At 42.4% G+C, this 13,334-nt stretch overlaps 1 protein-coding gene across 1 annotated transcript in view; it reads left to right on the top strand.

Annotated features, from left to right (window-relative positions):
* SUV39H2 (SUV39H2 histone lysine methyltransferase) overlaps positions 1-12,958 on the top strand; it is a 175,806-nt gene extending 162,848 nt beyond the window's left edge. The window contains exon 6 of the mRNA XM_069627834.1: positions 11,804-12,958. Within this exon, the coding sequence (XP_069483935.1) occupies positions 11,804-11,910 (107 nt within the window). The 3' untranslated portion in view covers positions 11,911-12,958. The remainder of the gene's footprint in view (positions 1-11,803) is intronic.
* Positions 12,959-13,334: the final 376 nt, after the last annotated feature.

Here is a 13,334-nt window from a genome sequence, read left to right as displayed (position 1 = left end):
TCTCATTGGCTTTGTGGTGGTGAATGTATGTGTAGAGAGACTTCACATCCAGAGTTACTAACCAACAATTAGGTTGAAAAACAAGTTTGTCCAATATTTCAAAAATATGCATAGTATCTCTGATATAAGTCAGGGTTTTCAATACAGCAGGCAACAAACATTCATTAATGTAGACAGAGATAGGTTCCAAAATATTTCCTCCCCCACTAACAATTGGGCGCCCCTCCGGTATATATTGAAATGATTTGTGTATTTTGGGCAAAAAATACACAGTCGGGATGGTAGGCCCATCAACTGAGAGAAATTATTTTTCTACATCCGTCAGTATGCCTTTCTTATGCCATTTTTGAATTAATTGATTAGCCAAGGTTTTAATCTGGGTTAGGGGATTAGAAGGAAGTACCAAATAACAACCACCAGAGTTGATATGCTTGAGCCCCATCGTGATGTAGTCTGTTTTATCCATCACCACCACATTGCCCCTCTTGTCTGCCTCCTTAATTATTAATTCAGAGTTGTCCGTCAGGTTCGGCATGGCTAGATATTCAGCTTTTGATAAATTCAACCTGTGTTTCGGGGGTGGGGGGGTGGTTGTATGTTACATCTGCTAGTCGATGAATATCCTTGATAACAGCCTGATGAAAAGTATCAATAATGTTATCATTTGGAAAAATTGGTGTAAACTTGGTTTTTTATTAAGCAGGCAGGGCACAGTCTCCCATGAGTGGGAACTAGCTCAGGAAGTCCTTCAAGAGATCTTCACCCTTTGGGGAACCCCTCAAGTGTATATGTTCACGACCAGTGTCAATCAGAAGTGCAAACTGTTCTGCTTCAGGGAATTTCCCCCAAGAGGGCCTCCAGGAGACGCGTTCATAGTGGACTGGGAGTTTCCACTCCTGTGCGCCTACCCTCCAGTCCCTGTCATTCCTCACGTGATCAGGAGGGTGAGAAAGTTTGGTAAATCCATTATCCTAATTGCTCCGGATTGGACCAGGAGAACGTGGTACCCAGACTTTCTGGGCATGTCCATCTGCCCTCCAATACGTCTTTCACAAAGAGGGGACCTTCTCTCGCGAGAGTAGAGTGGGGTTCTCCATCCAGAGGTCAAGACACTCAACCTTCATGCATTGTTTCTGAAAGGTTGAGATACAAGGATTGGGACCTCGCGGACGATAGAAGGCCAGCAACGAAAAGCTTCTACTGCTGCCATTGGAACAAATTCTGCAGCTGGTGTAGGGAAAAAGATGTGGATCCTTTTCAATGCAATACACCTATGGTGTTGTCTTTTTTTTACACTGACTAATCTGGGGTTCCAGAATGGCACCATTAAAGGATACTTGGCGGCGCTTTCAATCCTTAAGCGCTCCTCAGAAGAGGTATCATATTTAAAAATTCCATTGATTATACCATTTCTTAAAGGGCTCACTTATGTGTTCCCTCCTACACTGTTTCAAGTCCCAATTTGGGATTGTAATTGGTAATTGTAATTGGTTATTTAGAACGCTCTTAATACCCAGAGGTTTCTAAGCGCAGTCCCTGGGATCAAACCTGTGTTTCTCCACGTCGGCTTGGATCCAAGGGGAGCGCAATGCCCCTGAGCTATCCTCCCGAGACATTCCGAGAGGGATCTTAATCTGGTATTGAAATTTCTGATGTGTGCTCCTTTTGAGCCACTACACTCATGTCCATTAAGACTGCTAACATTTTAAACCATTCTGTTAGTTGTGTTTACATCAGCCTGCAGTGTGAGTGAGTTGCAGGCCCTATTGCAACATTTACCACTGTTTACAAGGATAAGGTTGTCCTTCGGGTTAAACCTTCTTTTTAGCCAAAAATTGTGTCAGATTTCCATTTAGCCCAGAAAATTGTGCTTCCAACTTTCTATCCGCCCACTCATTCTGGCAAGGAAGAGGAAAGGCTGCATAGGCTTGATCCCAGAAGGACTTTGAGCTTTTACATTTCTTGGATGACAAAGATGTGTCAACACGATCGGTTTTTCATTGGATACACTAGACACAATCTGGGTCTTCCAGTTACAAAGCAAACTTTGTCCAGATGGATAACTCTGGCTATTTCAGAGTGATACAGAGTGGCTGGGAAAGATTCCCCGGAAGGTCTAAGAGCCCTATCCACAAGGGGCATGGCAACATCTTCTGCTCTTCAAAGACGGGTGCTGATAAAAGACATTTGTGCGGCAGCCACTTGGTTTACCATCCATACTTTTATGAAGCATTACTGTCTTGATTAATCCTCTAGCCAGGTAGGAGGATTTGGGAAAGCAGTCTTATACTCGGTCCATGACAAATTTTAAAACTAAAAATGTGTACGCCCTCCTCCAAAACCTCAACCTGCTTTGGGAGTCTTTCATAAGATGGGGAATACTTAGGAGGACACAATCCATTCGAAGAAAAAGTTACTTACCCCAGGTAACATTCTTTCGACTTGATGTTCCTCCCACCTATTCCTCATCGCTCCTCCCAGCCTACCCCGCTTTAGAATTTCCAGGCTTTATATTTGAGTCTAGTACTGTTTGGGACTCACTGAGGCTGGTAATTCTGCACGAGGAAGGCGTAAAAATAGTACTGAAGCCAACTGGCGCTGCGCGTTCCATATATACCGACGATGACATTGACTCCGGGATGGAAGCCCTCGAGGGACATCGAGTCGACTGCCCCGATGCACCGCGCCCTCCGTTGAAAAAAGTTTCTGAAGCAGCTGAAGCTGGAAGATATTATATCATACGATGAGGAATAAGTGGGAGGAAGATCCAGTTGAAAGAACGTTATGAGGGGTAAGTAACTTGTTCATTTCTCTGCAACCATAATCGTGTTGGGATTATTAGCTCTATGTCTCTGCTGCAAATACTTGAATTCTTCTTGATTCCGGTGGGTAAATCCAGCTGTACACCTAGCAAATACCTTGGCATTTCCATTAATATATAATGGCCCTAGTTTTTTCAGACCATCCTCCCTTCAGTAAAAGTCCCCTGGTTCTTGCCTAAAGAAAATTCTGAGTTTGTCATGAAGAGAGGGCGATATTTTATTTCAAATTTAATTAACTGTTGATCCTGTCTCAGTAAACAAGTAGATCATGCATGGTTGAGAGACCATCTACACTGTAGATCCTACAGGGTGAGACTTAAGACTTCTCCATAACAAAGATTCCAGGGGCACTGGGAGTTGTGACTGTTCCAATTACGTAATTTCTTTGCAGAGGTCTTAGGCCCCAATTCATGGAATTATTTGCATCTAAAGGAGGGATTTGCGTGCCATTCTGCCTGTAAATCACTTTTTGACTAATGGGGATTTGCGGACATAATGGCACCTAAATCCCTGTTTTGCACGCAAATAATTCCACGAATTAGGGTCTTTTTGTACTCCATTCTTATAGTTAATTATTTGTCTGCAAAATACAGCTTGACCATATAGTCATGTTGACAACTCCAAAGATGTTGATTTGCATAAAACGAGAGTTGCATCCAAAAGTGAAATCGAGAGAAGGGGAAAACCGGATACAGCCAGATCAGAAGTATACCCAGAATCTTGTAGAGTGGATTGACAAGTGAGTGAGAAATGCTTACTTTAATTAGCAAATCCAAATTCCAGTGGCTGACTTCCCAATTTTTACTTGACTACTTATCCCGTTAAATAATCTGTTAACCGCACGAAAACGGCAAAAGAAATCGAGCATTAACATTACAAGTGATAAAAGGTAACAAACAACCTCCAGGAAAAAGATATTTTTTAATGGATAAATAAAGAGAAAATGTTGAATTTGTTCCTAATTTAAAACATTAGCATCAATGTTAAGGATCTAATCTCCCTGACTGCAAAACACAGAATAATTGGACTTTATTGGAAGTCATTACAGAGACTTCAGCAAAGTAATGGTAATAACCATGTCAAAACTGTTCTTGTATGTATAGCAATGGCTTTGACATAGCCTGTATAACTCATTGCATGTATCACCAATAATACCAGGGTTATCCAAATGGTGCATTGTACTAAGCTCCATACCTTTTCGAGCAGGGAATATGATGTTTCGAATGGATAGTGTCCTCCCACGTATTCCTCATTTTATGATATTCGTATCCTGCCAGCTTTGCTGCTTCGGAAAAAAAATTCTCGCCAGAGGGTGCTGTGCATGAGGTCGTGGCGTTGATGCCCCTCGACGGGCTCCGCACCGTGTTGACATCACCATCAGTATACGTAGCTCATGCCGCGCCTGTTGACTACAGTTCCGTTTTTCCGATTGCTTCGCTCTCAAGAACGGCGCTCTTCGAAATTTTCTTCAGAAAATGTCTTCTTCCACCCCTTCTACTCCCAAGATGGGGTTCAAAAAATGTATCGACTGCGGATTGAAGATGTCGATTACAGGTCCTCACTGCGTTTGTCTTTGGTGCCTGGGTTCAGATCATCGAAACGGCGAAAGTGGCTCCTGTCAATCGATGACGGAGAAGGCCCTTTGTGAGAGGAAAGGTAAACTGGCGGTGGGGCGGGAAGCTTCCAGGGCCTCCTCGAAGGGCTTGTCAAAAAGACATAAGTCGAGCGATTCGAAAGAATTGGATCGTCGTAAACACTCTAAGAGATCTAGATCTCGTAGTAGATCGAGACACTCTTCATCTTCCTCTTCAAAAAAGGTTAAGAGGAGACATAGATCTCTCTCTTCATCCTCCGATACATCTACCGAATTGGTACGATGCCCGACTAAGTCGGATTTCCGAAAAAAATGGGAAGAATTTAGAAGGAAGATGATGGAGGTCTTTGAGAATGCGGCCTCTACCCCCTCAAAGAAGCCGCAAAAGAGCCAGACCCGGTCGCTCCGTCAGACGACACAGGGAAGTCAGGAACCACTATGGGTGAAAGTTGTAAGACTCGAGTCGACATCAAATCGTTGAAGATTCCTTGAGAATCGAGTGTTTCCCCGACACTGTATAAAAAACAAAAGTTGTTGAAATCCTCGATGACTTAGTCGACGCCATTAGTGCCGACGGCTTCGACATCGAAGCCAAAAGCGTCTTCGACGCCTTTGTCGAAGACATCATCTGTGTCCTCGAAGATTCCTTCGATACCATCGAATGTTCCTTCGATTCCTTCGACCCGTACTCATGAACAGGAAAGGAGATTTACTCCTTTACCTAAGTCAGACTTCTTTAAGTCTATGGGCCTCATTACGAGTTTGGAGGCAGCCATGCCCTTAGTAGAGCCTCACCCACTTTTGATCAGGATGATATGACTGACATACTTGATCAGGGCCTCCAGAAGGACCAAGTTCTCCCCTTCCATAGGGCACTTCAGAGAACAGTGGAAAAGAACTGGGAGGTTCCTGATGCTATTGCTGCAGTCAACAGTAATTTTCCAAAAAAGTACAGAACTTCTAGTTCTGTCCCTGATTACTTAACTAGGCATCGCACTACAGAAAGTCTGGCCATTCAGGCTGCAACTTCCTCAAGACAAACAGCATATCCATCTATCCCCCCGGATAGAGAGGATAAGAAGGTGGATGCTTGGGCCCAAAAGGTTTTTACCACGGCTAGCATGGCTCTCAAGTCAACTAATGTCACCTGTACCCTGGCCAGGTTCATCCATACCCTGTGGGACTGCATTTCGGCGGCGGCTGAACATATTCCGGAAGGCGAGGAAAGGGAAGGCTTCCCGAATATTGTCAAAGACGGAAAGGAGGCAATGGGGGAATGCCTCCTGTCTGGACTGGATACTGCTGATAGTATCAGCAGATCCATGGCTCCAAGCACAGTGTTACGCAGATTTGCGTGGTTGAGGTAGTCGGGGTTTGCACCAGATGTGCAGGCCAGACTTCTCAACATGCCTTTTGATGGCTTGAGGCCGTTTGGTAGTAAAGCTGATGAAAGCTTAGAAAAACTACAGACAGACCTCAAAAGCGGCAGCTAAATCTCTTAGCGCTTCCATGCGACAGTCTCAGAAACCTTATTCGGGCTCATCTTCCTGGAGAGGTCATTCTTTTCGGTACTACTCCTCTTTTGGTAGAGAAAGAGGACTGGCCATTCAAAGAGGCAAGAGAATTGTCGCTCGTTGTGGACGAGGAAAAAGTGCAAAACCAACCTCAGGAATGCCATCTTTGCCCTCAGCCGCTCCTGCAGCTGCCTCCAAATCACTCTGAGGCCTTATCACACAAAATCCCAGTGGGAGGCAGAATCTCTCAGCATCTGAAAGAATGGCGGGGCATTACTTCAGATGCTTGGGCATTGGAGACAGTAGCTCAAGGTTACTGCCTTCCCTTCCTAAAAAGGCCTCAGGACCATCCACCGGGAACCAGCTCTGTCAAAATTCCAGATCCGCTCCTGTTGCAGGAACTTTTAACCCTGCTAGAGAAAGGTGCAATAGAACAGGTACCTGTAGCGGAGAGGAACAAGGGTTGGTACTCCTCCTTCTTTCTCATTCCAAAGAAGGACGGAGGATTGAGACCCATCTTGGACTTAAGAAACTTGAACAAGTTCCTCAGGAATGACAAGTTCAAGATGGTAACCCTTTCTCAGAACCTTCAGGCTCTCCAACTCCAAGACTGGTTGGTATCATTGGACCTTCAGGATGCTTACTTTTATGTGCCAATCCATCCCAATCACAGAAAGTACCTGAGGTTCGCGGTTGGCGGTTCTCAGTTTCAGTTTCGATGTTCTGCCATTCGGGCTGACCTCCGCCGAAGGGTTTTCACCAAACTGATGGCGGTTGTGGCAGCGAGTCTCAGGAGAGGGGGGATTCACATCTACCCCTACCTGGACGATTGGTTGATCAGAGCGCGTTCTCCCAAACAAGCTCAGGAGCATCTGTTGATCACTTGTCACTTCCTTCACAAACTGGCCTTCTCCCTCAATTTCAAGAAGTCTCACATGATAGCATCCCAAAAGCTCCAATTTATCGGAGCAGTTTTGGATACTTCCTCGGGCAAAGCCTCACCTCCCGAGGTGAGAGCTCTCCACATTCTGCAGATGGTAACAAAGTTACAGAATGCCCAGCATCTGCCGGCCTTTGATTTTCTGAGGTTGTTTGGCCTCATCACATCCTGCATTTTTCTGGTACCAGAGGCCACATTGAGAATGAGATGCCTTCAATGGGCCTTCAGAACTCAGTGGTCCCAGTTCTTGGGGAGTATGTCGGATCTTCTGCAAGTCCCAAGCACAGTTGCTCAGGATCTAATATGGTGGACTTGCAACGACAACATCCTCAAGGGAGAATCTTTTTGGCAACCATGGCCGGAGATAACTGTAGTGTCTGATGCCTCATGCACGGGGTGGGGAGCCCACACCAACGATCTGACTGTAAGCGGTCGTTGGTCTCCATCGGAGTCCAAACTACACATCAACCTATTGGAGCTGAGGGCAATCAGACTAGCGCTGAAGGCCTTCCTGCCCTCTGTACAGGGAAATAATGTCCTGATAATGACGGACAACACAGTGGTCATGTACTACCTCAACAAGAGAGAAGGCGTAGGGTCACTACCACTGTGCAGAGAGGCAATGCAGCTCTGGTTCTGGGCAATACGAGAAGGAATCTCTCTATCGGCAGTTCACCTAGCCGGAGAGCAGAACACGGCGGCAGGCGCTCTGAGCAGGCAGAGCACAGTCTCCCACGAGTGGGAGCTAGCTCAGGAAGTCCTTCTGGAGATCTTCGTCCTTTGGGAAACCCCTCAAGTGGATCTGTTCGCGACCACGTTCAGGAAAACCATGATCCTAATTGCCCCGGATTGGGCCAGGAGGACGTGGTACCCGAACCTTCTGGACATGTCCATCTGCCCTCCAATACATCTTCCGCAAAGAGAGGATCTTCTCGCGCAAGAGGAAGGTCGATTTCTCCATCCAGAGGTCAAGACACTCAACCTTCATGCATGGTTTCTGAGAGGTTGAGATACAAGGATTGGGATCTTCCGATGACGTAATGGAGATTTTGCTTTCGGCCAGAAGACCAGCAACAAAATCCTTCTACTGGTGTCGTTGGAACAAGTTCAGTAACTGGTGCAAAGATAAGGATGTGGACCCTTTTCAATGTGGCACCCCAATGGTGCTCGCTTTCCTATTCCATCTTGCCAATCTGGGGCTCTTACTTCAAAATTCCATTGATAATTCAATTCCTGAACGGGCTTACTAACGTATACCCTCCAGTCCCCTTTCATGTCCCAACTTGGGATTTAAATCTAGTACTTAAGTTTCTAAGTTGTACACCTTTGAGCCGCTACACTCCTGTTCCTTGAGGCTTGTAACATTGAAGGCTGTCCTTCTTGTGGCCTTAACATCAGGCTCTCTCATGTACTACAGGCTCTCTCATGTAAACCTCCATATACTACTTTTTACAAGGACAAAGTGGTTCTTAAGGTTAAACCATCTTTCTTACCAAAAGTAATTTCTGACTTCCACTTGTCACAAAAAATCATATTACCAACATTCTATCCTCCTCCTCATTTGGGCAAAGAAGAGGAGAGACTGCATAGACTGGACCCCAAAAGGGCTCTCAGTTTTTACATTTCTTAGAATGTCAAACTTACGTCAAGACGACAAACTTTTTGTGGGTTATACAGGTCATAAATTAGGATTAGCAGTGACAAAACAAACTACATCCCGCTGGATAATTCTGGCTATAATTGAGTGCTACAGATTGGCGGGAAAAGACCCACCGGATGGGCTTCGAGCTCATTCCACTAGGGGGATGGCTACTTCTACGGCTCTGAAGAGGGGAGTCGCAGCAGCAGATATTTGTTCAGCTGCAACATGGGCATCAATGCATACCTTCATCAAGGATTATTGCTTAGATGCCTCGTCCTCCAATGAGGGTTTATTTGCCAAGGTGGTACTTCATTCCATCCATGAGAACAATAACTAGTACTCCCACCTCCAAAATTACCACTGCCTGCTCTGGGAGTCTATCATAAGATGAGGAATAAGTTGGAGGACACAATCCATTCAACGAACAAGTTACTTACCAGCTGTAACGTTCTTTCGAGTGGATGTTCCTCCCACATATTCCTCATTGCCCCTGCCATCCTACCCCGCAGTACAGTTTGCGTTTCTTACACTTTCCTCTCATGAAGAGTCTATCAGTCATGGGGCACGCTTGGGTGTTCCTCGAATATTTCCTTGAAAAAACAGAACGGAAGCCAACTGGCACAGCACAAGCTGCTTATACTGATGGTGACGTCGACACGGTACGGAGCCCATCGAGGGACATCGATGCCACAACCTCATGCACAGCGCCCTCTGCTGAGAATATTTTTTCCGAAGCAGCCAAAATGGCAGGGTATGAATATCATAAGATGAGGAATACGTGGGAGGAACATCCAGTCAAAAGAACGTTACAGTTGGTAAGTAACTTGTTCTTCTGTGCGCCATTACATCCACATGCTCAACATGCTGTTTCTGACACATCTTAATATTCGATTGACATCCTTATTCAACTTTGCAGTTGAATAATGGTTCAAATATTTCTACAAGCCATTGGTGAGATCTCTTGGGCTGACCTAGGGTTCATTTCTCACATCTCCCTATATTTATAGCTCAGCATCTTTAGTGGCCTGGTGCACTGAAATTTTGCAACAATGAATGCAATAATACAAATCACGGTTATTCAGAAATACAAATGCCTTATAGCTGCATTTATATATCATAAGTGGTGTCATAACTAATTTCTCATATGATGCCATCAGTGTGCTTAGAGAGTGTGCAATAGGGGCCTTATAGTTAAGGTGACGTAACTTGCAAGACCTACACATTTCAAGGCTTTTGTTGTATTGAACACATTCACTTTAACTGCCCCTAAAGTAAAATATTTTTCAACTAAGTTCAAGGGTTTTGTTGTGACATTCATCCCACCACCTGTACATTTACCTTAGTTTCGTCTGATGACATAAGTGATGTCATATCTTTTGTTATTGATATGTGTTCCTAAACTAGTTAGTATGGGGTTTATTAAGTAATTCATCTTTTTTTACCACTGGAAAAAAATTGAGATCTTCATTGTTCTTCATTCACCTGAAATACTTCTTTACCCCTCAAGTAGCATATAATTTTATATATGTGAACGATTTTGTCTTTTCCTTTGCACCCGATAAGAATCAAGATCTTCGATCGCAATAAGAATCTTCGCTCTATCAATTTCCAAAGTGATTTGATCCTATCTCTATTTAATGCTCTTTACATGTTCCCTGTCCAAGATTGAGATCTTTACCGCAGACGTGCCTCTCGATGAGAATTAAGATCTTAGATTGCAATGAGAATCGAGATCTTTGAAAAAATGCGGATTTTCATTGTTCTATAATGTAAAACGCATGTTCAATCCAAAGAAAGGATAACGAAAACATGCATTTGCAACACTCGTGCATCTGTGGTGCAGTTCTTTTCAATTTCAATCCACAAATTAAAGCTTCTTCGGATAATCGCATTCAGGTTAATTTAGGTAGCCATCCCCTCATTTTTTAAAATAAACTATAGCAGGATTTGCTTCTTAAATTCACTTAAAATAGTTTTCCTCCCCCAAATAGTTTATGGTGTGCTTGCCGCATCTTATTATTTTATTTTGTGAAGTATTTCTTCTTTTCTTTTGCCACTCAAAAAGAATATAAATCTTACATCTAGATCTTGGAGAAAAGCTAAAAAAAATCAACACTACCCCCAGACCCCAAAACTTTACATTTTTCTTTGTTCTGTCTCTCTTACCCTTCCCACATGCTCCCCATCTTCAAAATTACACTACTCCTTCCCCTTATACCATTTTATAAGAGTTTATAAACAATACATCTAGTTCCCTTTGCTTTCGAAAATCTCGATTTTCAATAAATCAGATTATAAAACATGAAAAGCCTTGGGTCAAGTAATGCATCATGGGACATATAACTACATTTTTGGCCATTAGTGGCACCCACACACTGCCAAATAATAAAAAACCACTGGATAGATTTACGCATAACCAACAAAAGATTACATTCTAGCGCTTTGTGCACAACTTTTCTCATTTAGTGAAAATCTGTCAATGGTTTGGGCTGTTCAATTGAGCAAACATTGCACCTTTTCCCTATGTCCTTTGGTAAAACAAGTGCAACAAGTGAAAAAACACTGTTATTAGACCTAGAAGTTTCACCTTAACTATAGGGTGATTAGCTTTGCCATGTAATATATATATGCTCTCTCAGTGTCCTGCCTCTGTTTTTGGGGTCTATGGCAGTTTTTTAAACATGATGCACTTTTTGTATCTTCAATAAACTTCAAAGTAATTTATTTCGAGTTTCTGGCATTTTTCATTCACGAACGGGACCTTGCTGCTTTCTTGCATGACTTGGAGTGCAGGCTGAACTGTCCATTTTCATGGCGGTTTTTTTCTCTTTTTTTTTTGCTTTGTTTGATATATATATATATCCAAAGGATAGTTGGTAGAGGGAGAAAGTCTAATTTGAACATTTGAAAGGATCTGCTTCTGATGAGGATCGCTTTACAACTATTGCCTTCAACAATGCCTTCTATTATGTCATTGTCTTGACACCTTAATTATTTTCACGTTTGTGTTTAACAAAACTGTATTGTTGTTCATCAATGACTTTTTTATTTTGTTATATTGGTAATTAATGATTGTGTTTAGTTTTTGTATTAGCGATGCCTACATTTGCAAGCATGGAAGGTACAAAAACCTCAATTTCTGTGTCACAGGTGATGTCTCTAATGGTTTAACTTGTACTTGTATCATGGCTACCCAGCTAACAAAGGTGGTTATTGACATTTATATTTCAATTTGTATCCAAATAAACTTGATTTTTCTTGACATATGTTTTTTTTTTTCTCTTTGTGTAGGTTCTGGAGAATTAAGTTCAGACTTGATAGGCATTAGCCCAGCTAGAAGAAGAGTTAGGACGTCTTGCAAATGTGGGTCTGTACACTGCAGAGGATATCTCAACTGAAGTTTAAAATGAACTACAATAATGTATGCATCTTGCAAAATGTGTGCTATTACATACATGTGAAATTTCAGACTGGTTCCAAGATGAATCTTATCTGACTTTTTTTGCCATTTTTTTCAATTGCCAAACTGCATCCCTCACAAAAAGAAAGGACAACTATATTTTAGTTATTTATTTGTAGGAGCAGGTGCTGCTGTAATGCAAATATGTGAACTAAACACAAATTAGTGTTCATGTTGCTTATTAACTTTTTTGCTTAAGTTGAAAAACGAATGCGTTTCATTTGCTTCACACAAAGAAAAGAATCAAGTTCCTCAAAGCTATTTTTGTTCTTCCTGCAACCATGTAAAAGCTATAGTGAATAATGTTAATGTTATAAAAATTCAGGCCACCTATTACAGGACCTTTATAAATTATATGGTCCTCAGCATATAATCATCTAGACAAGTTAAATAACCATACATAATAGAAAGTCATAAATTATATGAATCCTATTCAGTCCCACATCCCAAACTACAAAGTAGGTCTTGACCCTGGAGATTTGGTAAGAGAGCAGGTAGGCCTGTTCTGAAAGAAGTTAAGTAGGATGTTAGTGTTGCAGAACTGTTTGTGACTTAAACACTCCTTAAAGTTAGTGGTCCACAATTTGGCATTATAAAAGAAAATATCCAGGCCCATTATGCATTCAGCCTCTGAATAGCTAGTGCCAGCCACTACATTAAAGCTGCATTCCCAGTGAACTTCATTTCTGTTTAAGGCCATACTCAGTAAGAATTGCATATTGTTAAGTGAAATCCCATATCGTATTCCCTCCCAAAGAAACAGGTCTACCTACGACATACCATAGTCAGGTTTTGCTCAAACTCTGGCCTTTCTGTTTGTCCTTCAAAGAAATTGCTGTCACCTTTAGCTCATAAACCAACCAAGTCTCTGGAAGAGAAGGCTATAACCTTTACTTATGTGCTTATGTAAAAGATTCTTGTGAAGGGGACATTTATTTTACCACCAAAAGGAAGTACTAGACTCTTCCTTAGCACAAAAGGGACACCACAGAGGCATGGGAGGGAAATTATTGTCCGCAAAAGGAATTTTGTAGCCACTTGTTTGGCTTGGATCAAAGATGAACAAATTCATATTTTTTTGTCAAGTTTAAACATGTTTGTAATTTAGATCTTGAGAAAGTTCTAATTAAATTTAGACTTAAATGAACCTTGTTGTTTGTCTTGTACACACCTTTGTTTCCATGAAGGTTAAGTTAAACATGCATATTACAAAAGAACATTTTAAAAGCACTCTCACTTTTAGGTTGCTTGATTTTTACATGTGCTGCCTTTACAGTTAAAAAACACGGTTTTCTCTTACTGTCATGAACTGTCGCCTACGTCCTTTCTGGACTTCGTAGTCCCTGACCCATAGGGGATTGA

The sequence above is a fragment of the Ambystoma mexicanum genome, chromosome 12, assembly GCF_040938575.1.
Source record: "Ambystoma mexicanum isolate Mex_15411 chromosome 12, UKY_AmexF1_1, whole genome shotgun sequence".
Lineage (NCBI taxonomy): Eukaryota > Metazoa > Chordata > Amphibia > Caudata > Ambystomatidae > Ambystoma > Ambystoma mexicanum.
The sequence above is the reverse complement of the archived record's forward strand: the minus strand, read 5'-3'. Positions and strand labels throughout refer to the sequence as shown.